The following is a 27,780-nucleotide window of genomic DNA, read 5'->3' on the forward strand; positions in this document are numbered from 1 at the left end:
GGATGTTGAGTTTTGCCGCAATTGCGGCGCTTGGTTTTCTAGTATAGAGATCACACAGAGGCGCTTGGTTTTCTGGTATCTATCACCAGTGTGCGACACCGAGCGGCATAGGAGCGATCCCACCTCTTTGCACCTATCGAGTGGATATTTGCTTGATTTTTTAATATGTTGGTTAAGCAGGCGGAGTCCTCATAGCAAATAGCACTGCTAACATTTATGGGATCATTTGGGAAGCACGACCTTCGCGGTTGGCCAATTGTGGAGTGTGGGAACGAGGAAATATGGCGCATCACACAAAAGGCCCTACTGTGACTTGGGAAGGGTGGATCTCAGGTTCAAGTCCATGTCAAGGTCAATGCCGCGACGCCGTCTTCGTCAGTCTGTGTCAAACTCCAGAGACGTAGGCAGCCTTGAATTTGGAAGCTAGTCTCCTGGTGGAATGGGCACTTGATGAGGGTCGGAAACTTGCAGATGGAAACTGACGGGTGCGCGCTGTCGAAATACTGCGCGCCGTGGCTTGGTTTCGGAGAATGGGAAATCCATGGAGGTGGCCTCAGGAAAGGCATTTCACAGGCTTACAGAAGTCATTGCAGCCGAACGCAAGCCCACCGTATTTGTCCGGGTGCCCACCCGTATTTTTTATCGTCAAAAGTCTCGAACGGTGAGACAGAGAGACTCTCACGAAAGCTGGCAAGAGAGCCCGAGAATCGCATACATTACGTCCGATCCCCACAACGAAGGAAGCGTTTCTGGACTCTCTCCAGCGGTAGTGAAAGGACGTCTAGGACTTCCGCACTTACAGGTTGCACCAGCAATGGGGTCAGGGGCAAGCAAGAAAGCCGGGCCAATGGCTGCGGGCGGGGACGTCACGCAAGGACATGACAATAACACCGAAAAAGGCAGCTCATCATCGCCTAGTTCCACTCATGCACACCAGCCCCAGTCGCAACACCATCACCAACAACCCCACGCCCAAACACCAGCCCATTCGCGGCACGCAACCTCAAATTCTACCTCAGCCGCATCACCCTTAGCAGGGCATCATCATCCACCACAATGGCCAGCGCCGCTAAAAACCGGCAGCGGTGCGGGCTCTCCGTCGCCGCAGCGTAACACGAATGCGACGGCGGAGGCGCATGTGTCGCCGACGACGGGCAAGGTGACGAGTTTGCCGACGAGTGGAGGTGCGAAGGGTGGTGGCGGGCGGTTTCGACCGTATGGGGATGATGACAACACAGCGGCGGAAAGTGGGGCTAGTGTTGCTGGTAGGTGTGCGAGGGATCGCGGATGTCTTTACTGGCCGACGCTGCGGGGATGAGTGCGCGAATGCGTAGAGGTTCAGGGACTGATGTTCCTGCGCATCTCGGTACCGGAGGGTTCTCTCTTTTGATCGTTTTCGCATTGACGCTGCTGCCACAGGAAGTAAAGGCGGGCGGCTAGGGGCATTGCGACAGGGACGCGTAGAAGAGGTAAGAAATTCTAATGACCCACGTGCCTCACATCATTAGGAAAGTGGATTGGGATATGGGCCAGAGGAGATGTGTGGATGTGTTGCGTTGTTGCCACGCCATTTGAGAAATGAGGGGAAACCCCGAAGAGACAATCCGCTCACGATGTTCTCTTCCCGCTTTCCGCGGAATAGCCGGCACATCAAGTCAAGTTCGACAAGGAGAAGTTCAAAAAAGCGAATAAGGAGAAGGTGAGTGGTGGTCCACAGTCAACCCGTTTCCCCGAGATACTTTCTCGATACCGTACTACCTCTCCTCACACACCCAATACTCCCGCAGTTCCAACTAGATGAACCACTCCCATCGCCCGCCAGCGTAACCCCCACCCACGCCACACCCGCCGGCTTCGACCACTTTGCCCAAACAGGTGCAGCACGACGGCACCAACAGGACGACGACAATGATGATGATGACGGGCGTGGTCGTGATGGCGGAGGCGGGAAGGGGCGGTTCATGAATGACTCTGATGAGGATTTCATGGCGGAGATATTGAGGGAGACGGAGTTTATTGTGCATGATCGGTTTTGATGCTCCCGGTCATTTAGGTGGACTGATGTGCCGGGGGGAGCGGGGTTGGATGCGGCTTGCACGGCCATGGTTAGAGGCGGGGAGATACCACTTGATCGACAATAAACCCTCCTGAACCATGTGTAAAACGTCGCTGCAGTGCTTTTTCAATTAGCAAAGCGGCAGGATAGTCCGCATGGATGGAACGTGAAGAGCACATGATGCGCTTACACCCGACCCGAGTGAATGACTGTACCAGAAACATGACGATAATAATGATAGGGATATAGTACAAATAGTGGTGGGAATAGCGTTGGGGCAGGTGCGTGCGTATTTGCGTCCAGAGTGCATGGGCACAACGATATGCCTGTAAAATTCTCCATGTGGGAGGCGGGACATTTCCCAAGCCTCACGACGGCGGACTCGCAGCCTGCGATTGCAGGGCCGGGACGGAGAATGCTCCTGACGAGCTGACTAGAAACAACAGAAGAGACGCGGATAAGTTTGGCGTTACGAAAACCCAATGCGTGACGCATGATAACCGGGTACCAATGGAAACGTACTGGCAATGATCCCTTTCTGCTTGAGCGTGAACAGCACGATGGCGAGGATGATCAGGATGACGATGAGAAGGATAAAGATGATGAAAATTTTGTCGGTTGCCATGCGTCTGTTTATGTGCGGGAATGGGAGGCAACACAATCAAGAGGTCAGTACACTACCAAAACAATCACTGTCCGCATCGCTTTTCCACCACAGCACACCACCAAGAGGAAACGCACCTCATAAAAACCCGCAGTTGCTTCTCAGCGCGTTTCAGATTCGAGTCGACGGTATCGACATCTTCCTGGATCTTGTTCATCTGCTGCCCTTGTTTCACGACTTCGTCTTTCACGGCCATTCCCATCTGCGACGGGTGAGAGATGCAGGGTGAGTGCGAGATGTGTGCGAAAGGTACGGGAGGTGATGAGAGGGATTTGGCATATGGACATAGGAGGTCGCCGGGACCAGCATCGCCGAGCCTTGATTTCATCTCTCAGGGACCGACAGACGCCCCGACACAAAGAAATGACCCAGTGTTCGAGAAGGGAACCCCAATCCATAATGTCCCCCCATAGACAACAGGCGTCTGTCTGCATCGTCCCCAAAACCCACACACAGCCAGACACCGATGCCAAAACCGTTTGGACCACCCAAGCTTACCTCCAACGTCTCCTCCACCATCCTCTTCGCCCTCGCGGCGCCCTGCTGCGTCTGTTCCTGAATCTGCATCGCCGTCTGCGTAATCTCCTTCGTATTCATCTCCTCCACCTTCCGCCGTCCTCCACCAGCCCCTGCCCCCTCATCGCGTTCCACAGACGTCTCGGCAAACTCCACGTCCTGCATCAGTTTGGCGATGCGCGTTTCGTAGCCTTTAGCTTTTTGCTCCCAGGAGGACCGTTGGCCCACAGGCGCTTCGCGTGTTTCGACGACGATCGAGCGGTGAATTTTTTTGGCGCGGGCTAGCCGGTTTTTCAGGTAACTGCATTTCTAAGGTGGAAAAGGATTGAATTGTGAGGTTGGGACGGGCGTGGGAACTGGAATGGAGAGATGGGTGATGCTACCTCGATCTTTTCTTGGCCCTTCAGGCGGCCGATCTCTTTGTCAAGGATAGACTCGACCTGCTCTAGCACCTCCGTCATCTCCTCATCGTAGTCGTCCAGCTCTGGAGGGGTTGGGGGCAAAAGCAAGCGAAGATGCTGTCAGCCGACTGCGTCCAATCCATGGCCCGTTCTCGGCGCGCACAAAAAAACCATCGCATTGAGGAACTTCCATCCCGCATGCACGTAGCCCGTCTACGCGTACGCAGCGCAAATGAGCGGCCCATCCATTATGCGTCTGCCCACTTTTCTCTCGCAAGACCTTGCAAAGCCAAGCGAACCCCAGACCTGCGATACTGGCAAGCCCCCAGAATCCAAAACAGCCGTAATCCCACTGAAAGCGCCAACGCACCCGTCATCTTGATAACGCGTCCGCTACGCTAGTAGAAGCAAGCGCAAAATGCCGAGATATGGGTCGTTTCCACTCTTCAGGCACGCTTGTAATCCCCCTCGATGCTCGTTTCGCGTGCGATGTGAGTCGTCGATTACGGTTTGTCTCCCACGTCGGAACTCTATATGTCGCAATATGCACAGATCGGTAGCGTAGCTTTCCGATGTAGCGGGCTTCTATGGATGGACACTATGTACGTGTGTTTAGATGTGCGACTTTTTGCAGAGTAGGGCTATGTATGTGGGCGGCGGGTCCTAGATGGAAAGAACGCAATCATGAAACGGTCCCGACGGCTCAGCCATCAAAAGCGAGGGAAATGGCCGATGTGGGGAACTGGTGCTTCGGGCGCCGTTGGGTCCTTCACATCATATGGCGAATATATGGGCACTTGAGCTCTAGCAAGTCGCCTCTTCCCACCCCATCGTGCGTGCAGCGCTTACCTTTCAGCACCTACAAGTAACCCTCGCTTCTCGGGTATCTCAACTCACGACGATTGCCAATAAGCTTTGCACGGTTAGACGCACATCCCTCACAGAAACGAGAAGTGACAGAAGACCGTCTTCAAACACGTAAAGCAAAATGAATAGACTAGCCGGTAGATAGAGACGAACAGGCCCGCTTCCACCGGACCGGGACGGGACTCCCCATATGGAGAATCGTGCACCCGTTCGTGTCAGCATTGGGGTGATTTAGCGTTAACCTTAATGTTGGGGGTGTCATCGTGAGAACGATGTGATATGGGAATGGCCCCACCACCGCCCAACGCACAACGACTTCCCTATCGTTAGCGACCCTCCGGCGGGGCTTCAGTGTATGTGTGGTTGGCTATGGCCATGCTGCAAGATAACGGTGCATGCTGGCGTGGGTGCATTCTCGAAAAGAAAGCAGACAGGGAAAAATCTGAACTCTTTCCGGTTTCTGTCCAAAACGCTTGCATACACGCCTGCATACACGCCGGGCGTCTCCGGGCGTCCCACCCTGAGGCGAGAAATACGGGGGAGACAGGCTGGCTGACAACCGATGCACCTGCATGCAACGAGAATCCATCTCTACATATCATTTCTATCCACCATCCAAACTCAACATGATATGCGTCTATATCTAAGGCATTAAATACGTGTCTTAACTAGGGTCTCCCCACCTGGGAGGTTTAGCATCCCGCTGTGGGTCTTTGGCATGCCGCCAATGTGGGTCGCCCAGGCGCTTTTCAGTTGCCCGCTGCAAGGCCACTGTGGATTTGAAGACTTGCTCTGTCAGGTAGATCCTGGCAGCCTTCGGGTCTGGTAGACTCCTAGCATGATCGAGGACTCCGTTGGCTGCAAAGTCTATGGGCTCTCCATATGCCAGGACAACCTCTGCGCGTGGACGCGGAAAGTAGAAATCTGTGGCTTCTGGCATCACATCCACAAAACCCTATAGTTTGGGGTTGAAAGAATCAGTCGCACGGTCCCCAATCTGCCTGGCGCACAAACGACAAACCTTATGCCATATGGGTATGAAGAGCGGAGGAACCTTCGACTCCATTATTAACCTTGCAACACCCCATCTGAAAGGAAGCAGATCGGTCGACTCTTGATTGATCTTGCCTGATGGTGTAGAGACCTGTCAGTACACCACAAAAAGCCTAGGAACCGCACATCAATGCCACCAACCCTCCGCAAAAACATGGATCCATGCATTGTCATTCAGCTTCTCGATCGCCTTGTTAACAGCTGGCTGATATATCCCGTCCCCTCGAACAGTCGGTATCACTTGTCCTGATGCAAAAAACCACGATGTCAATCTAGGGAGAGAATATGTTGGATTGCGAAGAACAAGAAGGACACCGGGTCGTTGCTCGCAGAAGTTAGATCACTTACGGCGTGGTGAAACAGATCTCCTTGGCACCCATCGACCATCTCATCCGATGTTTGTGCGTCAGTATCGACCACGGTAGGACGCCTGGTTGGATGCATCATTAACACTGCTGAACCAACTTATGTCCGATGTCCAGATGAAGCGCATACCCCACATCCCAGGATCATCGCACATCGACGCATGATTTGCAACCGTTATCAACGGCCTGTCCGTCTTTTCCAAAACAGTCCGGAACAGTCTGTCCTCGTTGAACGTGTGCGTTTTGAGATAGACTCTCATGAACCCCTTAGCCAACAAGCCGACGCCGCCTGGTTGAGGAGGCCATAACATCGTCATAAGTTCGAGGCTTTCTGGAGGTGCGGAGTGCGTGAGAACAGTGCATACCAGTCACGGACCGCTTTGGGGGTGCCAGAGTCAAAGCCGTCATGGTTGCTTAGACACCCGAAGGTCCAGCCCTGTGCTAAAAGACTCGTTGGCGCCGGGAATTTGGAGTCCAGCTAAAGCGTATGTCTCGTGGTGGAACGTTGTCGGCCTTGTCGGCTATCCTCCTGTCCAGAAATGTCAACCGGTCCCTGGGTAGTCCTGTAGCCGGTTGCCTCTTCGCAAGCGTCGGAGAAAGATTTCGGAGTTGTTCGTCGACGCGATGACCGAGTTGCGCTGTTGCGTTTTTGAATCGGCCGCCCAACGTGTCTACAATTTGCGGATGGAAGGGGGTGGCTGGGGCGGGGCGACGTGAGAACCACGGAAGTCAATTCCCGACTCAAGAAGTGGACAAGGAGAAAGCAGGGAGGATGTAGAAAAGCAACTCGAGACAGAATTCAGGAGTGGATAGGAAAACCGAGCGCGATCTTGCCATCGTAGGTTGACAGATGCCAACAGCCCACTAGCTTCAATACCCTTGGGAGCAGACGTATGTTCGGTGCAAGTTGGGCTTACGGTCCTCCTTGTTATGAACGCAATGGATGTGTTGATTGGCTGAAGCAAAGCGAAAGTTAGTGAGTGGATTATTGAACGGTGGACCTGAAAATGGAAATCCAATATCGATTCTGGACTGCTCATGTGCCACCAACCGGGACGTAAACTCCCGGCTCGGTTTTCCGTCTGTGTATTGGACGACGCCCATGATGCGCCACATGGGAGATAGATATCAATGGCGTACTATGCGCCCAAACGAACCCTTGTTGCCGTTCCGGCTGCATAGCAGTGGAGAGGATGAAACTCGCGGAATCGGCACAATGCAATGAGAATGGAACCCCAATTCTTCCTCATCCTGATGCTAGGACCGAACATGTCTTCGACAGACGTAGCCTAACCTGGATTGCTTCTTGAAGGCACTGCCGGACACGGAGACATTTGGAGAAGGCGAATGAGCGATCATGGCATTGGGAGAGTGCCACCCGGACTCTCAATCTCGCATTGCTCCAATGATATGACGAGAGAGAATACACCGTACACAGCCGATGGAGCATCCAGCGAAGAAAACACCTAAATCACGACGAGAAACCTGCATGACAACGCGTAGGCCCCGCTCCTCGTGAAGGCGGGGCGATGCGTTCAAGAGCCCTTCAGAGGATCAGCAGCTGATGCTAATACTTTTTTTCGCCGAAATACCACAGAACATACCTACTCTTCCCTCACCCAGCCTGACCAGGAATTTGAAAATGCCTGCAGAGAAACCCCTCACAAACCGTAACCACGTTCATAAGCACATGCGACCTCCGTAAGATCGTGTGCATATAGATTAGCGCAGAATTTTGGTACTTTCGATGGTTTCAAGAGGGGGATTCCCAACAGGGTTTAACTTAGTATGTCCGTAAGGTGGAGATTGGCATATCGTAAAGCGACGACTAAACCTTTGCAGGACACAGAACCCAGTAGGCACACATCAGCCATTTGCCTCGCTCTGTGTAGTGTCCTTATCCCACGCAGCAGCATTCGCCTCCAAGCCTGAAGAACCAACAGAATGCTCACATTACTGACACATGGAGGAACTTCGCCAAAGAGCTTACGACATCTGCTAAGGCAGCCATTAACCTCGGTTGCTTCTGCACATCGTGCAAGAATACTCACACATGTCACTCCTCGTAGGACGCATCCTTGCTGCTATTTTTGGTGTTTGGCGTGTTCGAAAACATGGGCTCGTGCGAGTTGCGCGAACGAATGGATAGTGATGGACTGGAGTTCCGTGTTCAAATGCTGTGGCAAGTGCCGTGCTACACCCGGAGGAGGTGGCAAGAAGTCACCTTACCGTAGGTGGGTTTATACCTTTGCTGAGGCGAAGGAGACTTCAGAAGGAACAGGGTGCTCGTCCAGACCTGGAGGACGCGTTTTATCGCGCGTTCACATAATGACAGTTCTTTACGTAATGACAGCGGACCGAGTCGGACGACGAATTTCCCGCGAGAAGCGGAAAGCGATGAAATGAAGCTCCTGCGTATTATGGGATCACCTCAAACGCAGTGGTTGTGGAGCGCAATCGTCCCGAGATCTTGATCGGTTCGATGCATGAAATGTAGGCGAAGGAGGTGATGCAGGGCCGACCAAAGAAGAGGTTCGGAAAAGAAACCACAGCCGGTTGTTGCAGAAAATCTGGCGCACATCAAACTCTTCTTCAGCCAGGGCACCATTGATATCACCAACCAACTCCATTCAACTCAATTGCAACAAAACCGGTAAAAGAAAAAAGGACGCAGAAAATCTATATACACATAAGATACATACATACATACATACACAAACTGAAAAAAAAAAGGAATTACATGTCCGACATGAAGAAGGGGAAATGTCCTGGGTGTCCGGGTGGAGATTATGACGGTGTGTGGTGAACGTCTCAGGGATGTTGGCTTACAGAAGGGCGGGAATCTAGCACGCCGCGGGTGGATGAGATTCACGATGGTGGCAGGTGTCCGAGGTACGGCTTGGTACCGGAGGGAAAGAAGAAAGAGGCAGGGTGGTATCGATGACGGTGCAGTGAGTGCGGTATGTGGCACTCAGGGTGGAACGGTGGCAGACATCCTTTCGCAGATCGAGTGTCGAACGAAGCGAAGTGAGGTCGTATCGCGTGTTTTGTAGAGCTGAGCGAATGACTACGTCGTCTCCATCATAGCATGATCATGATGCGACGCGCTCCAGCCGCCACCTTTGGGGTCGACAACTACGTCGGCGGGATCGACGTTGAGGTAGCACGGGTCGCAGATGTTGTATGGGCCGGCTTTGGGCGTGCAGCTGGCGCAGACTGTTCGTTTGCATTGAGTGCAGAGATACTGTTTGATGTGGACGGGAGAAAATGGTTGAGTGGAAAGTCCAGAAAACATCGTCACACGAACCGGGAAAAGTAGACGGACAACCAATCATCACAACAGCGCACCCATCAAGCCACAGAAAATCACCGGACACATACCCTCCATTTAGTCCACGAAAACAGATCCAAGCACAACGAACAGTGTTTCGGCGGCGCAAACGGATCCTCTGTAGCCGACGCGCCGAACGGTCTGCCTAGCGATCGCTTGCTCGAGTTCTTGTCCGCAAACCCTTTCCCAAACACATGCCACAGCTGGTCGACCATGGACGTCGGTCGGCCCTGCCGGCGCGTAGAAGAGGATGACGATGAGGTCGTCGAGGATGAGTTGCGAGGTTGGCGGGGTTGCGGTTGAGGTTGCAGCTGTTGGTGGTAGTCATGTTGTTGTGCGGGTGGTGATGGCGTGTAGTTCGTTGGGAAAAGGGAATGAGGGGATTGGACAACTTGCAGTTTGCCTTCGATGGAGATGCGTTCGTAACATGGGTCGCAGGCGCGGGCGAGTTTGTCTTGTGGGAGACTGGGGATGATGAAATACTGCAAGGAGAAAAAAACCATGAGTACACGGATATACAGCTTGGAATGATGGCGCACATTGACTTACCCGACTGGAACAAGCGTAACAAACGATATTTCCACATGCTCGGCAGTGATGCTAATATGGTACAGAATCAAGCCTTAGTCAACGATGTTTGCCCACCGCTTCCTCATAACTGAAGAACCAACCTTCCGCTTCAACATGCTAAACTCCTGACTACATAACATGCAGTTGTTGGTGCTATCATCCGGCATCTGTACAATCAAATAAGTAACAGTTAGCTCTTTCCCCCCCCTCGTCAATTGATGCCCACCCACACAACACCTACCCAAACCGGAGCGCTATAAACCTCCATCTTTCGTCGTTTCTCGATAGAGTTGTCGCGACCAAGTTCTATATCGATGTCTTCCCATCAGCATCTGCATCGCGAACTTCAACACACGTGCAACAGCCTAACCATACCGTTCCGCAGAGTGCTTCTATTCGTCGTCAGCAGCTGCACAGCCATGCCGATATCATCTATCCAGCCTTGCTTATCTTCACGAGTATCTACAAAGAAAAGGATTCCCATCAGCTCGCCGCTCGTCGGTGCATTGCTTCCAAGCATGTACTTACCGACATACATGGCAAAAGACTTGTCCGGACTGACGATCTGAAAGATATTCCTCATGTCAGGTGTGTCGGGGACGTCGACAACTTCGCATAGCTCGAGATCCAGCTTTCTGTGGAACACATAGTAGTCGTCGAGGATACCGGGACTAGCATAAATAAGCGCGTCGGAGAGCAGGATGAGGTATCGAGTATGATGTCGCTTCCGTGAGATCTTCTGCACGGTGCCACGTCGTATCAACCGCCGGCCAGGAACAACCAGTTCCTCATCCATCCCGTGTATCAGACCCTGCAACGCAATGAGCTCCTGCACCATCTCATGCTCGCGGATGGCCTCGTTCACAAACACGGCCACTTCAGCGATCCGCTCTAGTGAATTCTTCAAGGTTTCATGATCCGGATGATGTACGTCGGTTTTCTTGACCAGTTCCTCCAGCAACATCTTATATCTTGGTATACGTTGCACGGGCATAATGAGGAAGGACTCGAGGCGGAGGCCTTTCAGCTCCGGGTTGGTATGTTGCTTCGCAATGAAATGCGAGAACGCGGGAAACTTGGCGGAGCACTCTGTCACGCGAGACAGCGCATTGTTGAAGTTCTTGACATAAGACGAGTACATTTTCAAATAGGGTGCCAGGTTCAGAAAGATGTCTCCAATGAACCCATTGCAAGGGTCCCATGGGCTGCTCTCCAAACGATTCTCCAACTGCTTTTTCAGTTCTGAGTTCACGTTGATGATGCCGGGCAGCTCGGAGAAGATTCCCAGGATCATTTTTTTTGACAACATCTCTTCTGATGTTCCGACAGCAGCCATCAAAGGTTGTAAAAACATCTGCATGGTGTAGGTACATCGCTTTAGATGCACGTTTCTGGCACTCGCTGCCGCCAGCCAAACAAAAAAGGGATCTGTGGCGCGTTTCCCACGGACGTACCTTCTGAAGTATTGACAGGCTATCGACATATCGCCGCTCGGTATCCAATATCTCTCTGACAATGTTCAACCTCTTCTCGTTTGCGTCGCGTGAACATGAGGTGATAGAGATGGATGGTGTAACCGTCTCTCCCACAAAGTCACCCTCATCCATCGCCGTTTGGTCGTCGTCGTCGTAGGTAGCGTCGTCGGTCATGGCGAGCAGACTCGCGTCCTTGCTGGGTGTTGGGTATATGACGTCTTCCGAAGCGAAGCTGGTATGTATGGCGGAGTTGCTCCTCAACGAGCTGTTATCGACGGAGAAGGAGTCGGATGGGGTAGGCCAACCCTCGGCAGACGGTGCGAGGCACTGGGACCTGTCACTCCGCTCGGCAAAGTTGGACACCACTGATTGCAGGGACACCCTGCATTTCGAGTCTCGCGTTCGTCGGGGCGTACGCAGGGTCGAGTAGGTGTATGAGCTCCTCTTCGAGTTTGGACTAGAGCCTGGCGTCTTCGGTAAGGTGCCGTGTGAGAGGTACATGGACCGGGCCCGCTTGCTGCCTCTGTCCCCGCCACTAATTCCCACAAGGAAAATGTACAGTGTCAGTACTTGCCGTCAAGACCCATGGAGTAGTTTCCTGCCCCGCGGACTGCTCACCTGGACTCTGGCGAGAAAGCCATGTTCTGCGTGCGGTGCTGGGGCAAGGCATTGCCGAATTCGACAGGCATACTGGCGGGGTGTTCCGGTTGTTGCTGTTGCTGCCCCATGTCGTCCATGTGGTCCTCGGCCATGGTGCCCGTGTACGTCGGAGGCGAGCAACCCTGGCTTCCGTTGAAAGTCTGCGCCTGGGTGACTGTTGCCTGTCTGATCTGCCAATGGCTCCTCTGCAAATGTCGTGATCTCCTGGTTGTCGGCGGTGGCCTTCCCCTCTTTTGTTGCTCCTTCGCCCGACGCGGAAATGGTCTTGCGGAGACGGAATGACGCGAATAATAATAGCACGGCCCCTTCGCGGGAACAGACCCTGTTGCACAGCAACACACACACCACCCCTTCCCCGTCGTCGATCCCCTCTCCTCCCCATCCCACGGGGGTACCACAAATTGGCACATCCTATACTCCGTTGCCCTTCCTTGTGCAGCCTGATGCCCACTGGAACTTGGAAGATAGAGCTCATGAACTTTTGCAGGTCACCCAAGCCCCGGGAGTAGGAAATGACATGTCTTCCATACACCCAGGGGCCATCATGTGCTCTGCCCCAGTGCCCCTGGCCCCTGTCCCTCATCTTCTGTGAAGCACCAGCCCTCATCCACGCTGATCCCGCCGTTCTTGTCAAAACGCCGGATCCTTCTGAAGAAAGATCCCACATCATCCTCGATGCGGGAGGAGGTCGGCAGGGGCAGCTTCTCCTCGCTGATGCATGAAAGATGCATGTGAACGATTACTGAGCATTTCTACTGTACAGTACATTTATTTGATACGGAGGATGAACGTCAACCCGCCATGGGCTCTTCGACCAGTAGAATTTAACCTTCGAAGATCAACCTTTGCGGTCGCCATCGGCATTGACAATTGAAGTCCCCGAAGGTCGAAGTTGAAACGCAGGTTACATGCGTCATTCGTGGCTTGAGCCTGTTGGTTGTTAGGCACGGTTGCGAACAAAACAAGGTTGGCCTGAAATAATGCCTTAAACTAAATCGCAGTCACATGATTGCGGGTGACTTCGTTGCGTTCAAGTACTGCACAGTACTTCCCAATGTGCTCGCAGTGCATTTGCGAAACTCCAACCCGCATTCCATAGAGCAAACGCACAGCGACACAATGGCAGCAGAAGGGAACAGCAGCACAGGTCTCGCAGCCGCCGCGCAGGCAGGCGCAGGTGCAGGCGCAGCAGCACCAAAGACGGACGTCCAAGTCCAAGTCCGTTTCCGCAGCCGCAACAAACGCTACGCCGTCACCGACACCGCCATTCTCGTCCCCGCCCGCCTCCGCCGGTACGGCCTCTCAGAGATCATAAATCACCTGCTCGAAAAGACCGACATGCCCGTGCCCTTCGATTTCCTCGTCGACGGTAAATTCCTGCAGACTAGTCTCGCCACTTACCTCGACAACCACGGTCTGTCGACTGAGACGGTGCTGGAATTGGAGTATGTCGAGGCGACGCTGCCTCCGACGCAGGCGGCGACGTTCCAGCATGATGAGTGGATAGCGGCGGTGAAGGGTCACGCGGGGCCTGCGAAGCCATGGACGTTGACGGGCTCGTATGATGGGCTGGCAAGGGTTTGGGATCGGTCAGGGAACTGTAAGGCGGTGTTGAAAGCGCATGCCGGGGCTGTCAAGGCCGTGGCATGGCTGCCGTCCCAAAGCGAACAGCAGGACCGGATCATTACGGGCGGGCAGGACTTCAAAGCGTATGGGTGGGAGTTCGGAGGCGAGGATGCGGACGTGAAGACAAAAGTTCTGTTTGAGTGTGCGGGCCACACTGGGAGCGTGGATGCCATCGCGCCACATCCACTAGGCGAGCATGTAAGCCGAAGGGAAATGCGTTTTTCTGGCATCTGGGATCCGGTGCCTTTCATGGACGGAATGATGGGTGTTGACCAATCTTCCCATGCTTGTAGTTCGCAACAGGCTCATTCGACGGCAACATCATGATCTGGTCCTCAGATCCCACCGACGTCGAAGAATCCGAAGAGCCGCGAAAACGTCGGAAGGTAGCAAAAGACGACGACACGGTGGAAACCATCACCGGGGTTCCATTGAAGGTACACCAAAAGAAACTCCCCCTTTTCCCAAACTCATAACTCATCCCTCATTTCCCTTAGCGCGCCACAAAACGCCTCACAGGGCACACAGCCGCGGTCTCCGCCCTCACCTACGAACACACCGCCTCGTCCACCGCATCACTCTACTCGGGGGGGTGGGACCACTCCGTGCGCGTGTGGGACGTGGAGCAAAATACCAACACGTGGACGATGGGGTGCGAGAAGGTGATTCTGGCGATGGATCATTCGAGTTTCAGTGGGTTGCTGGTTACGGGGCATTCGGATAGTGTGGTTAGGTTGTGGGATCCGAGGGTTCAAGGTTCGTTGGTAGTCTCGTTATCCTATTTCATTTGTGGATTTTGGAACTCAGACAACATCGTATGTTATTCAACCCCCAACAGAAGGCCTGATAGTAAAACTCAAACTCGCCTCGCACACCAACTGGGTCTCCTCCGTCCGCTGGTCGCCCTCCAGCGCTTACACCTTCGCCAGCGCGTCCTACGACGGCACCATCAAAGTATGGGATATCCGGTCCACCAAGCCGCTGTACACGCTCGCGGCTGGTGGTGAGGAGACTGCGAAGGTGTTGAGCGTGGATTGGGTGGAGGGGTATTTGCTAAGTGGGGGTGAGGATGCGCAGTTGAGGGTTTGGACGGCGCAGGCTTAGGGTGTGTGGGTGCGTGTGAGCGACCCGGTGGCGGTATTTAAGCATAGGATATAGGCTTCAGCGTTAGACTAGCAGCGTTTTTATCATTATTCGCGGGGCAGGTTGCATTTTAGAGTGGGACGTGCAGGGGTAGTGTAGGTTCTTTCATGTATATTTTCTTGGTTGGCCAAAAAATCCAAAGCCAAAAACGGGATGACGACGCCTCCCTGGACCGGGATGTATATGTTTTTGTACATTCGGTTCGGTCCTGCTGAGCGGGTGTTACGTGCTTTTTGAAGGGTTTTCCTCTGGTTTCTGTCCAACGCCTATGATGGCGCACCGATTCGCAGGTCGGACTCTCATGACAGGGTGATTTCCACCGGCAAGGGAGGTGGGTCTGCACCGACCAATCGCCCTCGTCCGGGACAAATATCAATATCCACTCCCACACCATCACTTCCCACCCTCCTCCCACCCCCGCAGAAACGCTACGACATCCCCCACCACCTCATCCACACTCTCTCCCCTCCCATCCTTCTCGCTCCAGTTCCACCTCAACATCCCATTGCTTACCGCACCCACCACCCTATCCGCGTCAGCCAGTGCGACATGAACCCCGCACGCGCGACCGGCGAGGTAGGTGCATGCGATGGCGAGGTGGCGCGGGTTGGTGAGGAGGGCGAGGGTTGGGGAGAGGTGGGTGTCGAGGAGGAGAGTGATGGTGAGGGTTGCGTGGGTTTGGTGGGGGTTTGGGGGCGGTGGAGACGAAGTTGTAGGGGGTGCTGGGAGAGGAGCGGCGCGGTGACGGTTGTTGATGCTGTTGGCGTGAGAGGATTGGGGTTGTCGGGGATGTGGATCTGACAACGGGACCCGGAGCGTTAGTTCACAAGTCTTTAATCGAACCTCCTCTGAAGAAGTAGTCGACTCTGAGACTATCACACATACCTCGGCCATCACTCCTCCTCCCATTTCCCTGCACACGCTTCCTCAGGTCATCCAAGATAGCAATGATGTACGGAAACGGACAGTCAACGCCTACGTCAAAGTCGAGTACGCGAATAAGGACCAATTCCGCGTCGATGAGGGAGTCTTTAAGCTCAAAGTATCGCTCGCTGATGTCGAGGTAGGGGTTGTCGCTTTCGTCGGTTTTCACTAGCCTGAGGAGGGGATACTGTGAGTGAGTGAGGTGGTGATGGACAGGTAAATGGGATGAGTGACTTTGGTGACTTGCTTACCAGTAACATACATTGACGACGTCTCGCAGTTTGACTGGGTCTTCGCATTGCTTTGCTGCGAGGCTTAGTGCGGCTGCAGCAATTAGCTGGGTTGTGAGAAAGTAAGCAGAAACACAACACTAACGGAGGGCCATCCCATTGCCAAGATCACGTCAGTTAGCAAATCCATCGGCCGCCGGTTCTTACATGTGGATCAATCTCCGCCAACGCCTCCGGGTGGTGCACATCGATATAACGTGCGTACCGATGCCAGTACACTAGCGCGGTAGCGATCGTTGGGTTCTCCCTGCAGAATCCGTCAGTCCCTCAATGGATGACATCGCTTTCCTCGAGCCCTCGCTATCGTCTCCTGTCGCGACCACCCATCAACCTGGCCCTCCGCTTTTACATCGCCGTCCTTCCGCCCCTATTGCGCTCGCCAACCCCGAATCGTCAACGCTACTCACAATTCCAACATCCGTCCGCCCAGCAGCACGAATTTCGGCATCGCGCGGTCAGCCGGCATCAGCATCGCTTCTCTCCGATGCCGCTGGCGTCGTTGCTCTTCCGCCGCGGCTGCCGCCCTCTTCTCTTGTCCACGGGTCGTTACGCCGGGATGGGAGGGCGGAGATGTGCCGTCGCGATGGTTGTTGACGGTAGCCGATCTAGGGGCTGAGTGTGTCGACATTGTGATGTTCTGCTGTAGTTTTCACGGCGTGCTGTGCTGCTAGTGCTGCTGTGCTTCTGAAGTGAGTGTGTGCGTTATGAGCAGTGCAAATTCAATTACAGTTGTGGAGGTCGTGGGAAGGACCGGAGAAACGAAACTGGTTCGTCGCAGAATTCCATACCTAGCCGTTCACTTCATACTGTATGTACTGTACATACGACCACCCTCGTCCACCATCGTCCGCCCAGCAGCCACCATCGTCCGGTCCATAGTCAAAGTAGAAGCCCCAACAACACTCCAGTGAACATGCCACCCGCCTCACCTCCTCACAAACCCCCCTCCCTCCTGATCGTCCCCCTAACCCTCGACTCCCTCACCACCCCACCCACCGCACACCATCTCACTCTAATACGCTCGGCAATCTCCCTCCTCCTCCTCCCCTGCGGCCGCCGCATCTACACTCCACCCCTCAGCCTCCGTATCAGCATTTCCGCCCCGCCCGCCTCACCCCAAGCCCCACCCCCATCGTGGCAGGATATCCACGCGCTGCTGAGCACGCTGTACATGGCGGCCGCACAGGAGGCGTGGCGTCGAGAGTACCCCGTGCTGAACGTCGATGTTGTGTTTGATGGTGGTGATGATGACCGGTGGCTGGCGGACATCCCCGATGGCGCGCATGCGGCTGTGGTTGGGCGGGCGGAGGATCAGGCTGAGTTGGCGGGGGTGAATGCGAGGAGGGGGAAGAATGGCTTGGGACATTTGCGGTTTACGGTTATTGATGATGAGGAGGGGGAGGAGGAGGAGGAGGGAGAGGCAAGATTGACGACGGTGGGATCCAAGGCGGATGTGATTTACCAGCCGGGGAGGGAGGGTGTGCAGGCGTACGATTGTGTTGCGCTGGGAGGCACGTTTGATCATTTGCATGTTGGGCATAAGATCCTGTTGAGCGTTGCGGCGTTTTTGGCTCGCAAGAGGCTTGTTTGTGGTGTCATGGGTAAGAACACCGCTCACGTCATTTTTTGGTCGTCACACTACATCACTCACTCTGGGATTGTTTACCGCAGACCTAGACGCCTCCCGCCTCGCCCGCAAACAAGGCTCCTCCCAAATGCAGCCCCTCGCAGACCGCATCGCCGGCGTGCGCGCCTTCCTCCGTCTCATCCGGGGCATCCACGCCCTCAACCGCTCAACAACAGCCACGACACAGGACCTGCACCTCGACGTGGTGGCCATCACCGACGACTACGGTCCCACACGGGACGACCCCGCCATTCAGGCCATTGTGGGGTCGTTGGAGACGAGGAAAGGATGTGAGGCTGGTATGTTGCGTGTCTAGGGATGGTTGTAATGAGGCTGTATGGCCCCCTTTACACTGAATCAACCCCTCTTGCTCTCTCAGTCAACACCCTCCGCGCAACAAACAACCTCCCCCTCCTCGACATCTTCACCATCGGCGTCGTCGCGCCTTCATCCAGCGAGGATACGCCGTCCTCAGACGAAGCGCAACAGATCGCCGCAAAGATCAGCTCATCGGGGATCCGCGTGTTTTTGGAAGGGAAAGCGAAATGAGGGTGAGCCGGAGTGAGGGTGGAAGGGTCTGGCCACAGGACAGTGATGAAGAGACAGCATAGGAGATAGTCGCGGGTGCGAGCATGGGATGCGTGCTCAAGAAGTTGATAGTGTTTTTGGAGGTTGCAATGTATCTGTGCACCAATTTATCTGTAATGTAACTAAAAAGATGTCATAGCTGTAGACGATGATGCCAGTGCCGCCGATATGGGGAAGATGAAGTGCTACTCCTCCAAATGGGAAATTTGACGCATCCATCATGAGCTGCATTGCAAAAGTATGTACATCGGACGGAGCAAAGCGCTGAAGGTCCCTAGGGGTTCCCGCGGAATATGCACGGCGGGAAATATCGGCCCCAGATGCAAGGACAGTACACCCCATAAACATCTGGAGGACCATTTCCAGTGATTGAGGGCGTGGAAGAGAAGGTGGGATGGAGACCAAGACAAGCAGCGACGCAGGGCTGAGCAGCAAGGACCGCAGGGAAGCGCGACGCGTTGGGGCAAAAGCGACAACGGTGTGTCACTGCCCAAACTTTTTGCCGTGCCCCTCTCTCGAATCCCCCCCAAATTGCTACCATCCGATACAACTAATAATGCCCAACCTCGAATGGACCATAGAGTCCAGATACCACGCCGACCAGCCGGCTTCTCAGGTATCTTCTTCGTTCTCCCTGTCCCACCACCCGCTACCCATTTCACACTATTCATGCCCCTCCACGCCCGCTCATTTACCATCTTGCATGATATGCTCACATTAGGCAACAGAACAATACTGGAACTCGCCCAAAGTGCAGGCGTATTTCAGCGCGAAGGATTTGGAGAAGACGAAGTTGAAGAAATTGGTTAGGGCGGGAGTGCCTGATGGGTTGAGAGGTACGGGTTCGGGAGGGCGAGAGGGGAGGATGGAGGGGTATGGGATGAAATGGAATGCGTGGGAGAATGGAGATGGAGGGATGTGATTCTAGGAGCGCAGTGAATTGCGAGCGAGCGGAAGCGAGTCTGGGTTGTGGCGCTGGTCTGTGGCTCCTTATCGCGAGGGAGGCAAGCGGGATGTCGTTCAACCAGCGCCCGACCCTTCGACTATCCGTCCGCCGCTCCATTCCACTGCTCGCTTCACTGACGCGAGTTTGTTGATGCAGGAGAGATATATGCGAAGATATTGAAGCTCGATCAATTGGCTGGTAAATGTGAGGTTCCTGTGAATCGCAGAGACTCCCTCTACTCACTACACTTCATCAGAGTATGAAAAGAACTACGAGGTCGCCCTCACCCGCACGCACGGCTCCGTAATCCCCTCCGAACCCCTCCCCCCAACCTTCGGCGGCAAATCCCACGCCGCCCAGCTCGCCCTCAACAAAATCGGCTCACGAACGACGGAACACATCCGCTGCATCATCGCCCACGATTTCCCCGCCCTAGAATACTGCCCCTTCATCACCCCCTGCGTCGAGCTCCTTGCTCACCACATGCGCGATGAAGACGAACTATTAGGCGCCATTTACGCGATGGTCAAACGAAGCACCCAGCGGTCCCCAACCTCCACCTCTCAATCCGCATCATCCTCGTCATCCCAACAAGACGAATGGGGCTACTTCCCCACCTACCGCAAAGGCGTCAAATTAATGCTCCGCGCCTTCGGAAACCTGCTCTACACATCCAACAAAAGACTCCATCTCCACCTCACCGAGCTGCACTCCACCTCCCCTGACCCCGTCTGGGCCGACTGGCTCACCACAATGCTCATCGGGCACATCCCGCAACCCGCCCTCTGGCGCCTCCTCGACGCGTTCGTGCTCGAGGGGTGGAAAGCCCTCTTTAGATTCGCGGCAGGGATGCTGATGTGTCAGCGCGACGTGCTGTTAGCTCAGCCCGATCTCGGGCACGTAAACGCGCTGTTGACTCCGGAGAACCCGATATTCACACCACCGACGGTGTTACTGAAACAGGCGGAAAGCATCACCGTGTCCCGCTCCGATGTCCGGAAATTGAAAGACCACCATAAGACACTCGCAGCAATCTCCCACGACGACCATATCTCCGAGTCACAGTACCGGTACCAACGCGGGCTCCCGAAACTCATCTCCTCCTCCACGTCCACACCCACATCATCGTCAGTCTTGACGGATGAGCACTGGATCGCCCTCTGGTCGTGGATCCCGCCCGCGAAACGCGTTGAGAGTCTGGAATTGGTGTTTACGACCAAGGAGCATGGGACGCATTCGGCGAATTTGTTTAGGAGGTGTGAGGGACGGGCGCCGATGATACTTGTGGTGGAGACGTTGAAGGGGGAGGTGTTCGGGGCGTATTTAAGTGCGCGTTGGCCGAGTGGGGAGGAGGAGGGGGGGAGGGGGGAGTGGTTTGGTAATGGTGAGTTTTGCGCAAGCATTCGCGATTGGGGGTTTTTTGTCCTTGTTTTGCTGATGCGGATATGTTTGCTTATCGTCGTGTGGGAATTTAGGCGAGACGTTTCTCTTCTCCCTCGTCCCCTACGCCAAACTCTACCCGTGGATCGGCCGCACCATCGATTTCGAAGCCTACTCCCCCACCCAATCCCCCAATTCCCCTTCTTCACCATCAGACGAACCATCCTCAGCAACAACTGACACATCCTCCGCGTCTTCCTCCATGGGCGAGACAAAACCTGCAACGACGACGGGGAGACCGCCGTATTCCCCGGACTACCTCCGCGACCGCGCCTCCATGTTTGTTATGGTTGCTAATAAGGCGATACATATCGGTGGTGGAGGGTACGTTTTCTTATCCATTCGCCCCTCCCTCCCGCCCCACTACCAATGATGACGATTATTCTCTATTTTTCAGAGCACATACAGGCCTATACATCAATCCAACTCTAACAGCCGGGGAAACAGGCCCATGTCAGACGTTTGAGAATGCGCCGTTGACGGGCGGAGGGAAAGAGGGGATGGGGTTTGAGTGTCATGTTGTGGAGGTTTTTGCTTTCAACTAGAGGGCTTGGTGGAGGTTTGGTTTTGGGGTGAGGTGGGAGACGGGGAGTGGTTATTTCAACATGTGGGGCATAGAAGACAATTTGATGCTGATTCATTGATACGGATATTCTGGCTATAATACCGAGTGATTATATAGCACCCCAGTCTGTCAGTGTGTGTTCGTCTTCCAGATGTAGGGTTTGGGATGTGGAGTCGCCTGATTTGGACCCTGTCTAACCCTAACCCGCGTAAGGATGTTGTCCGAAGGCCTCTTTGTCTCCGAAGTCCCGTTTCTGGTCCAGTTGGCATCCCCCACGGACAGCAGACGGACAGGCCGACAGGCTTCTAAGGATTGTTCGCTCCGCTGCATAGTATTCAACTCGAGCCGCTGGAACACCCACGCAACTACTCTCAATCCCTCCCTTCCGCCCGCTCGTCGCTTTTCCCACTCCACACACACAAACCCATTTCAAACATTGATATAAAGCGGCCAGACGATCGAGAACGGTGAAGAACCTGCACAGGAAACCGTCGACACGACAACATATTCCCCACCCACCGTGATCTGCTACTTCATACACTATGCCAAACCCAATTTGTCAAGCCCGCCTTGCGCAGGAAAGGAAGCAGTGGCGGAAAGACCACCGTAGGTTCTGGGGAATACTGATATGGAAAGGAGTTGGGAAAGTGGTTTATTGACGAGTTTCACTTTCCTAGCATTTGGATTTTGGGCTCGGCCGGAGAAGAATGCGGATAGTACGCTGAATCTGAACAAGTGGGCTGTTGGGATACCAGGTGAGGTGACGAGACTGGACTGGAGGTTGGAGCGGGCGAACATAGCAAGCGATCTCACTCGCAACCAGCCACCACTCTCCACCACCGTATGTGTTCTCACGTTTCCTTCCCTCTCTCAATCTTCACAGGCAAAGCCGGCACACCCTGGGAAGGCGGCATCTACACACTCACGATGACCTTCCCCGACGACTACCCCCAAAAGCCGCCGAAGCTCCAATTCCCCGCCAAGTTCTTCCACCCAAACATTTACCCATCCGGCACGGTCTGTCTCTCGATCCTCGACGAGGAAAAAGACTGGAAGCCGTCCATCACGATCAAGCAGATCTTGCTGGGGATCCAGGATCTGTTGGATGATCCGAATCTGGATAGCCCGGCGCAGCAGGATGCGTATGTGATGTTGAAGAGGGATAAACCGAATTATTTGAGGAGGGTTAAGCAGCAGGCGAAGGAGTTTGCGCCGAAGGAGTAGGGTTGTTATTGGTTGTGGTGGAGGGTGGTGGATGAGGGGATGGGGAGAGTTGCGACACGGAACGGGCGAGAATGCCGATGGTCTACGATACAGCACACGTACGAATGCACCTAGTGTACCATGTAGTGAAACCAAACAGTTGCCCCTTCCTTACGCAAGGGTTATGATGACTACGATGGGGTGAGGTAGTCTGTGTTGCGAGTGTTGAACATCAACACACTCTTATGGATGGAAAATGTACTTATTGGTGGTGGTGTTTGGAATTGAAAAAATATAAACGTTTTGCGAAGAGAGACGTTGCGTTCGTTGAAAGCGGTTTCAGGAGGCGGCAATGGAATCCGGACGGTCCAACGCCCAGAAGAAGCGCCATCCAGACAGCCCCGACGAGAAGGCTGCGGACATGCATCGTCCTCGTACATTCGAGCATCGCCTTTCATACGGCTCCCATGTATTTTGGCGTTGAGGTGCCCGTGTTCCAGTACGTCCAGGACATACAATGCGCGAGCTCCAATGTATGAACGGATGAAGATCCGTAGCGCGGCGGACACTATGGTAAGTAAACGCACCATCATGAAGTGATAGTTCTGGTAGGTTTGCCGGTTGCCAGCTGCGATCAGATTGAGTGTCCGTAGGTAATATTTACCGGGTTTGCATGACTTATATCGCGCAGGTTTCGGTGATGGGACACGGCGATAGGTTTGTGATCCACCTCGCAACTCCACCAAGAGACGTTTCCCCAGGAAAATCTGGCGCATATGTTGCAGCAACCTGTCCTTGGCGGCAGCTTCTCCACACGTGTAAAATCGTCAGCGAGCCTCTCCGTCGCTTTCTCATCCGTGTCCGATGCACTATGCAAAATCAGACATATGGTGGGAAAACGACGGGAACTGCACGCCAGACGTGTATGTTGTATGTCCTCGTCCTCGTTACGTTCTTCTTTACGCAAGGCGGTTTGCTTCCTCGCAACGCGCACGGCCCGGTTGGTCCGATACGATGATTCGCTGCTCGGCAAGGCACACCATACATGCCAACTCTCGGGCGACATTGAGCTGGCTTCGTTGTCCCCTGCATTGCTCCGCGCGTCGAGGATGTCCCGACGCGAGGATGGCTCAACCTCGGTGCGAATTCCAATTCCTTGACTGGCGTCGGGTGCCGTTCTCATCCTGACGGATCAACAGGCCAGTGTAAGTCCAGTCCACGGTGGCAGTGCCGGTTTGCGGAGCTGGCGTAAAAGAAGCCGGTCGGACGTACATATACTGTATAAACCCTTTGAAACCGGCCGTGGTGAATGAAAGCGGACAGACAGAACGCGACAACGCGTTCGAGGTTGACGTTTGTACCATAGTTTATAGAATTTCTTCCACGAGTCAAATTATCCAAAGCGGGGTTGGCTCAGCTGGTAGTAGCGCAGGTCTCATATTCCGAGATATCCTGAGGTCGCGAGTTCGATCCTCGCATCCCGCACATTTTTATATTTTTTTTGGACGTTTTGTCTCTGGAACCGTGAAAGCTCTTCCAGCATCCTCGTTTTTTGTTGTTTCTCAAGCCTCAGGTGGTATGCCAATACTCTCTTACTTGTACGTCATGTCACGGCTATTGGCAATGACAGTTATTCAGAGAAGGGAAGGGTGTGCTGAATAGCAAGAGGTTGCGGGCATAGGCCAAGTACAGAGCTTGGGGGTCGAGTGTGAGGCATTAGGGCTGGTTCTTGAAAACGGCGGGAAGCGTAACGGGGCTTGAAAGTTTTAATGGCACTGTGCAGCTCTGTCACTTCGGGCGCGTTACCGTAGGTTTTGAGGCCCGAGCTCCATGCAATCCATGCCAGGATAGGCATGCCCGTCTCCGTCCCATGCCGGACCAATCATTACGCTTCCGGCATTTTTATATGCTTTGCCACAGGATTATAACCTATGCATGGACCACCCCGGACCCCCGAACGCGCCTCTCGCTTTTCGGCGCAAGGGAGTTCCCGGGCAAGTTGGAAAGGGTACCGAGTAGCATTGATTGCGTGCTGGCGTCGCCGATGCATTATGCATTAACATGTGGATACCAGATCTCTCAGCAGCTGGACCATTGGAGAGCCAAGGCTCTCTCATTCGCAGTGGCCAAGCAAAAGATAGAGCTATGCTCCATTCCTTCGGATATCTCCTCCATTCACACATGCCGTTTCTGAGCAGTCTAGAATTCATCTCCCGTCAACTCGGCCGATGACGATATTACGTACACGTCTCCGGCAGCTGTCAAATCCGGTCAATGATGTCGCGTTCTAGGTTTTACGCGCGCGATGGCATCAACAAGAACCTTTACAGGATCACACCAGAAGAAATATAGAAGGTTCGATTTACATATGGCACCTCTATCAAACAGAAGTTTCTACAGGGCAGCGCAGGTTTCAGCCGTTGGTGCGAGGAGTCACCAGGTAGACGAGTGGGTGTCCGTCTCGTTCGGCACCCTTGCCCCACATGAACGCACTCCGGGCCCTCCTTGGCGCTGAGAGTGTCCGCATGCGGTCTATCTGTGAGAGGCGGAAAATGTTCAATAGCTAGCCTGGATTACAACATAGACCTCTATGCAATGGGTGAGATCTATCAAGAATACCTGTACGTCCTCGGGCTTTTTTTCCTAGTCCCAACCAGCTGTTCAGCCCACGGAGAATGACACGAAGGTTGCCTTCTGCATGTGCTGGGTATCGTTTCTTCCCATCGATAACTTTGGTAGTGTCGTGATCCTATCGAACGACAAGCCGTCGATGCAATTGGAGTCCCAAACTCCTGTGACCCCGGATATAGCGCATTTGTGACCAGCGGCAACTGCCAGTCCCTGGTAATATGCTGGCGTTGCAGTGTTTCCGAATGTCAGGCACCCCTTGTCAATATCGGATGCGCTTCTGTGGAGCACATTGATGTGACCTTGTTCATCCACAGTCAGAGGTTGGAGGAAGGAGGGAGCAGGAGTACCGCTCAACCTCTCAAAAAAGCCAAGTAGGTCATCTACGGCATGCTGTCCCTTGAACGTGTTGCAGATGGCGCATGCCATCCATAGGTTGTCGAGCTCACTGTATGGACGGCTGCATCCACGCGGTCAACGGTTGCTTGTGCTCTAGGGTCTACACACACTGACGTTGCACTCATTTCAATATTGCAATACATACAGTGGCCTCCACACAAGTCCATGAGCTTGTGGATGGCCGGAAGGAAGTCGATCCCCTGTCGTGTGCAAGTTGTTAGCTCTGGGGTTGTGGTTTCAACTCTTCAACTTAAAGTGCTTACATCTGAGCGTACACGAATTGCAGCAGTAAGGTGGGAGTTTGAGGCGGCGCGATACGGGCCGCTTGTATGTTTGGGTGCAGAGGAATTGATCGAACGTTGTAAGTCTGTGCATGTCGGCCACGGTAGCCTAGTCAAAACGTCTGGGCGCATTCAGACCACACTGCTGAGTGAAGGCCTTAGCCCAGGTTCCTTTGCCCGCTGGCTTGACAATAGACCCGATCCAGCCCTGCGCCGCTCCTCGCACCCATCTCAGATGAACAAGGTCGCTGGTGCGATCAGAGTTTGTTTTGGATACATGAACGTCGGCAGGTTTCCGGAAGCTTATACACGGTCAGGGAGCGAGCGGATAACCTACTCCCCCGTAAGGGTGCGGTGGCTTCATTGCAGCGCTTACTTGGAACGAGCAGGCTAGAAGGAGAAAGCTGGTTAACAGCCTGAAAAAAGCGGGTCAAAAAGCCAATTACCAACGTACCATCTTTCTGCGCTCACGCTTTACCTTTCGATACCTCATGTTGGTCGTAGTACAGCCCTTCGCCGATGATATTGATGTTCTCCTTCTCATTGGGGTCACGTTCAAAGGAGGCCGGGCGGTGGCGTGCTTCCGTGTCTCTTCCTGATCTTTCCAAAGCTGCTCTCTAAGACTCTTGCCGTGTGTGCCAGCTATGACAATGGATGGATGCTGACGTGAGTTCTGAGTTCTCCGTATTAAACTCCAACCAACAGAGTCACACCTGTAGGGACATATGAAAGGCGACAAACGTAACGCATCCCTTGTTTTTATACTTACACGCTCTATCCTTCAAAAAAACCGCTTACTTCCGCGCCTCAGATCCTGAGCTTTCATCCGGAATTGTGATTGCATCTTCCTATACGTCTTCTCCCGTGCTCGCACCTTCTGTGGACCTTTCTTCGGCTCATATAGTAGCGATGGATGGGATTGATGTGGTGGGGGACCGGGTTGGGGATGGGGATGGGAGGGAGGTGGAGGTCGAGGTGGGGGTGGGGGTGGAGGTGGAGGTGCCGGCGCGGTCATGTGCTGGACGGACGTGTAAGCGCAACGGAACGTTTGTGGATTGGGCCACCCACAAGATAAGCATTGTAGCATTTCATTCCTTACCGTTCTGCTTGGCAATCCAGTCCGCGCGGCCATTTCGCAGCTCTGGACGTAATCGGGATGGCGTTGGAAGTGCCGGTCGCGACGCGCCTGCTTCTTCAGCTTCTCGTTCTCGCGTTGCTTGATTCTGTTCTTTCCCATTTGAACGAACTCATCCTGGTTCTCGTAGGGTACTCCCGCTGGCTGTTGCAACGTCGTATGCGTCGGTTGTGTTGTGACACACATCCGCGTGATAGCGTCGGGAGTGAATTGTTTGGGAAGGAGCCGCCGATGTTCGCAGAACGAGCAGGCTCTCAATGCCTGAGAGGCGTTACGTCCGGGAACCGACACTGATTACTTTTGCGTCCCTCCTCGCACTGGCCGTCTGAGCGTGCCATGCAGTGCACGCCATAGGGATCCATGTACGGCGTGATGGATGCCAAAACTTCGCTTGGACGTGGGCCGTGTAGCTTGTCATGTGATCCGATGCGGGTCGTACTACTCACGAGAGGACAAGGACAAGCCGTCGAGGACAGCAAGATTCATAGCCCGACGTTCCTGCTCGATCTCGAGGCCTTTCGCAACCGGACAGAAGTTAACCTCTTCGCCGTCGCTCAAATCGAGTTTCCTCGGGTCTCTTTTAGGGATGCGGTTGTTAATGGCGACGGACACCGGATGCTAACAGTGTGGGCGATAGGGTGTATCGGGTGGTGCGTTTTCTAGCACTATCTGGTCCAGCAGGCTAGGTGTCGTGTCGCGGTTTTACATCCACAGGAATCCGCCCTTTCTCGGCGCGCCGGGTGGATTATGATACCTTGGATCTGTGCCTGCTGTTGTCGACCATGCTATTCATGATCCCAATCGAACTGGCTTTTCTCTAAAACGAGCTTCCGCCCCTCTTTCTTCCTGGTCCACCTGACCGGTGCTCGCATATCCACGTCTTCAGCATTGGCATCATGACAACACACATCATCATCCATACGAGAAACGCAAGGATGATGATGTGCGTCGTCATAACCGTTCCGTATACGGGCTTCTGATCCATTACGCCCTGTAAGGCTTCCACACCTTCCACTTGGCGGCGAGT

The 27,780-nt window shown here is 54.0% G+C and overlaps 11 protein-coding genes and 1 non-coding gene across 12 annotated transcripts; 7 read left to right on the forward strand and 5 right to left on the reverse strand.

Annotated features, from left to right (window-relative positions):
* The first annotated feature begins 568 nt into the window (after positions 1-568).
* On the forward strand, positions 569-2,139 carry EV422DRAFT_295089 (uncharacterized protein). The gene is made up of 4 exons (XM_053066050.1): positions 569-1,269; positions 1,424-1,469; positions 1,643-1,699; positions 1,788-2,139. Exons 1-4 carry the CDS (start codon positions 815-817, stop codon positions 2,034-2,036), a joined length of 807 nt encoding a protein of 268 aa, XP_052921255.1. The 5' UTR covers positions 569-814; the 3' UTR covers positions 2,037-2,139.
* Positions 2,140-2,264: 125 nt separating this feature from the next.
* Positions 2,265-4,001, reverse strand: EV422DRAFT_295018 (uncharacterized protein). Its single transcript, XM_053066048.1, has 5 exons — positions 3,620-4,001; positions 3,219-3,545; positions 2,798-2,922; positions 2,579-2,685; positions 2,265-2,489 (listed from the first exon to the last, which is right to left on the reverse strand). The coding sequence occupies exons 1-5, from the start codon at positions 3,695-3,697 to the stop codon at positions 2,425-2,427; spliced, it is 702 nt and encodes a 233-aa protein (XP_052921256.1). The 5' UTR covers positions 3,698-4,001; the 3' UTR covers positions 2,265-2,424.
* Positions 4,002-5,168: 1,167 nt separating this feature from the next.
* Positions 5,169-6,330, reverse strand: EV422DRAFT_509870 (acyltransferase-domain-containing protein; the record flags this gene model as incomplete). Its single annotated transcript, XM_053068880.1, has 6 exons — positions 5,169-5,459; positions 5,526-5,648; positions 5,712-5,829; positions 5,906-5,987; positions 6,053-6,253; positions 6,288-6,330. The coding sequence occupies 6 exons, from the start codon at positions 6,328-6,330 to the stop codon at positions 5,169-5,171; spliced, it is 858 nt and encodes a 285-aa protein (XP_052921257.1).
* Positions 6,331-8,989: 2,659 nt separating this feature from the next.
* On the reverse strand, positions 8,990-12,050 carry EV422DRAFT_571856 (uncharacterized protein; the record flags this gene model as incomplete). The annotated part of the gene is made up of 9 exons (XM_053073045.1): positions 8,990-9,166; positions 9,304-9,735; positions 9,803-9,853; positions 9,925-9,990; positions 10,065-10,129; positions 10,199-10,285; positions 10,352-11,177; positions 11,278-11,833; positions 11,917-12,050. The coding sequence occupies 9 exons, from the start codon at positions 12,048-12,050 to the stop codon at positions 8,990-8,992; spliced, it is 2,394 nt and encodes a 797-aa protein (XP_052921258.1).
* Positions 12,051-12,931: 881 nt separating this feature from the next.
* Positions 12,932-15,143, forward strand: EV422DRAFT_546168 (WD40-repeat-containing domain protein). Its single transcript, XM_053071515.1, has 4 exons — positions 12,932-13,782; positions 13,878-14,021; positions 14,082-14,340; positions 14,423-15,143. Exons 1-4 carry the CDS (start codon positions 12,964-12,966, stop codon positions 14,686-14,688), a joined length of 1,488 nt encoding a protein of 495 aa, XP_052921259.1. The 5' UTR covers positions 12,932-12,963; the 3' UTR covers positions 14,689-15,143.
* EV422DRAFT_295313 (cyclin-like protein) lies at positions 14,905-16,711 on the reverse strand. The gene is made up of 6 exons (XM_053066051.1): positions 16,349-16,711; positions 16,089-16,188; positions 15,903-15,988; positions 15,707-15,824; positions 15,613-15,640; positions 14,905-15,524 (listed from the first exon to the last, which is right to left on the reverse strand). Exons 1-6 carry the CDS (start codon positions 16,567-16,569, stop codon positions 15,121-15,123), a joined length of 957 nt encoding a protein of 318 aa, XP_052921260.1. The 5' UTR covers positions 16,570-16,711; the 3' UTR covers positions 14,905-15,120.
* Positions 16,712-16,750: 39 nt separating this feature from the next.
* On the forward strand, positions 16,751-18,165 carry EV422DRAFT_295390 (uncharacterized protein). The gene is made up of 3 exons (XM_053066052.1): positions 16,751-17,542; positions 17,619-17,867; positions 17,948-18,165. The coding sequence occupies exons 1-3, from the start codon at positions 16,855-16,857 to the stop codon at positions 18,115-18,117; spliced, it is 1,107 nt and encodes a 368-aa protein (XP_052921261.1). The 5' UTR covers positions 16,751-16,854; the 3' UTR covers positions 18,118-18,165.
* A 718-nt stretch (positions 18,166-18,883) lies between these two features.
* Positions 18,884-20,636, forward strand: EV422DRAFT_488951 (uncharacterized protein; the record flags this gene model as incomplete). Its single annotated transcript, XM_053067433.1, has 4 exons — positions 18,884-18,992; positions 19,259-19,300; positions 19,359-20,486; positions 20,578-20,636. Coding segments are annotated over 4 exons (1,338 nt in total), but the record flags the coding sequence as incomplete, so codon positions are not given.
* On the forward strand, positions 20,455-21,334 carry EV422DRAFT_546182 (uncharacterized protein). Its single transcript, XM_053071516.1, has 3 exons — positions 20,455-20,486; positions 20,578-20,866; positions 20,940-21,334. Exons 2-3 carry the CDS (start codon positions 20,745-20,747, stop codon positions 21,085-21,087), a joined length of 270 nt encoding a protein of 89 aa, XP_052921263.1. The 5' UTR covers positions 20,455-20,486; positions 20,578-20,744; the 3' UTR covers positions 21,088-21,334.
* A 179-nt stretch (positions 21,335-21,513) lies between these two features.
* Positions 21,514-22,416, forward strand: EV422DRAFT_295460 (ubiquitin-conjugating enzyme 9). The gene is made up of 3 exons (XM_053066053.1): positions 21,514-21,713; positions 21,785-21,862; positions 21,931-22,416. Exons 1-3 carry the CDS (start codon positions 21,650-21,652, stop codon positions 22,329-22,331), a joined length of 543 nt encoding a protein of 180 aa, XP_052921264.1. The 5' UTR covers positions 21,514-21,649; the 3' UTR covers positions 22,332-22,416.
* Positions 22,417-23,712: 1,296 nt separating this feature from the next.
* EV422DRAFT_t152 lies at positions 23,713-23,795 on the forward strand. The gene has a single exon. It is a non-coding gene; the product is annotated as a tRNA-Met (tRNA).
* Positions 23,796-26,037: 2,242 nt separating this feature from the next.
* EV422DRAFT_295561 (uncharacterized protein) lies at positions 26,038-27,034 on the reverse strand. The gene is made up of 3 exons (XM_053066055.1): positions 26,718-27,034; positions 26,332-26,636; positions 26,038-26,260 (listed from the first exon to the last, which is right to left on the reverse strand). Exons 1-2 carry the CDS (start codon positions 26,937-26,939, stop codon positions 26,400-26,402), a joined length of 459 nt encoding a protein of 152 aa, XP_052921265.1. The 5' UTR covers positions 26,940-27,034; the 3' UTR covers positions 26,038-26,260; positions 26,332-26,399.
* Between the last annotated feature and the right edge of the window lie 746 nt (positions 27,035-27,780).

This window comes from Fimicolochytrium jonesii (genome assembly GCF_025526975.1).
Source record: "Fimicolochytrium jonesii strain JEL569 chromosome Unknown EV422scaffold_38, whole genome shotgun sequence".
In the NCBI taxonomy this organism is placed as follows: domain Eukaryota; kingdom Fungi; phylum Chytridiomycota; class Chytridiomycetes; order Spizellomycetales; family Powellomycetaceae; genus Fimicolochytrium; species Fimicolochytrium jonesii.

Coding starts and splice junctions, on each gene's coding strand:
- EV422DRAFT_295089 (XM_053066050.1), top strand. CDS start 815: ATGGGGTCAGGGGCAAGCAAGAAAGCCGGGCCAATGGCTGCGGGCGGG. Junction 1,470..1,642: donor GACAGGGACGCGTAGAAGAG/GTAAGAAATTCT, acceptor TCCGCGGAATAG/CCGGCACATCAAGTCAAGTT. Junction 1,700..1,787: donor AAAAAGCGAATAAGGAGAAG/GTGAGTGGTGGT, acceptor ATACTCCCGCAG/TTCCAACTAGATGAACCACT.
- EV422DRAFT_295313 (XM_053066051.1), bottom strand. CDS start 16,569: ATGTCGACACACTCAGCCCCTAGATCGGCTACCGTCAACAACCATCGC. Junction 15,989..16,088: donor TGGCGGAGATTGATCCACAT/GTAAGAACCGGC, acceptor CTCACAACCCAG/CTAATTGCTGCAGCCGCACT. Junction 15,641..15,706: donor TTCGCGTACTCGACTTTGAC/GTAGGCGTTGAC, acceptor AAGCGTGTGCAG/GGAAATGGGAGGAGGAGTGA.
- EV422DRAFT_546182 (XM_053071516.1), top strand. CDS start 20,745: ATGGGCGAGACAAAACCTGCAACGACGACGGGGAGACCGCCGTATTCC. Junction 20,867..20,939: donor ATACATATCGGTGGTGGAGG/GTACGTTTTCTT, acceptor TCTATTTTTCAG/AGCACATACAGGCCTATACA.
- EV422DRAFT_295460 (XM_053066053.1), top strand. CDS start 21,650: ATGCCAAACCCAATTTGTCAAGCCCGCCTTGCGCAGGAAAGGAAGCAG. Junction 21,714..21,784: donor GCAGTGGCGGAAAGACCACC/GTAGGTTCTGGG, acceptor TCACTTTCCTAG/CATTTGGATTTTGGGCTCGG. Junction 21,863..21,930: donor GTGGGCTGTTGGGATACCAG/GTGAGGTGACGA, acceptor ACTCGCAACCAG/CCACCACTCTCCACCACCGT.
- EV422DRAFT_295018 (XM_053066048.1), bottom strand. CDS start 3,697: ATGACGGAGGTGCTAGAGCAGGTCGAGTCTATCCTTGACAAAGAGATC. Junction 2,923..3,218: donor TGGTGGAGGAGACGTTGGAG/GTAAGCTTGGGT, acceptor CACCCGTCGCAG/ATGGGAATGGCCGTGAAAGA. Junction 2,686..2,797: donor CAACTGCGGGTTTTTATGAG/GTGCGTTTCCTC, acceptor GCACATAAACAG/ACGCATGGCAACCGACAAAA.
- EV422DRAFT_546168 (XM_053071515.1), top strand. CDS start 12,964: ATGATTGCGGGTGACTTCGTTGCGTTCAAGTACTGCACAGTACTTCCC. Junction 13,783..13,877: donor CACATCCACTAGGCGAGCAT/GTAAGCCGAAGG, acceptor CCATGCTTGTAG/TTCGCAACAGGCTCATTCGA. Junction 14,022..14,081: donor TCACCGGGGTTCCATTGAAG/GTACACCAAAAG, acceptor CATTTCCCTTAG/CGCGCCACAAAACGCCTCAC.
- EV422DRAFT_295561 (XM_053066055.1), bottom strand. CDS start 26,939: ATGTGTGTCACAACACAACCGACGCATACGACGTTGCAACAGCCAGCG. Junction 26,637..26,717: donor CTGGATTGCCAAGCAGAACG/GTAAGGAATGAA, acceptor ACGTCCGTCCAG/CACATGACCGCGCCGGCACC.
- EV422DRAFT_295390 (XM_053066052.1), top strand. CDS start 16,855: ATGCCACCCGCCTCACCTCCTCACAAACCCCCCTCCCTCCTGATCGTC. Junction 17,543..17,618: donor GCTTGTTTGTGGTGTCATGG/GTAAGAACACCG, acceptor CCGCAGACCTAG/ACGCCTCCCGCCTCGCCCGC. Junction 17,868..17,947: donor GAGGAAAGGATGTGAGGCTG/GTATGTTGCGTG, acceptor TTGCTCTCTCAG/TCAACACCCTCCGCGCAACA.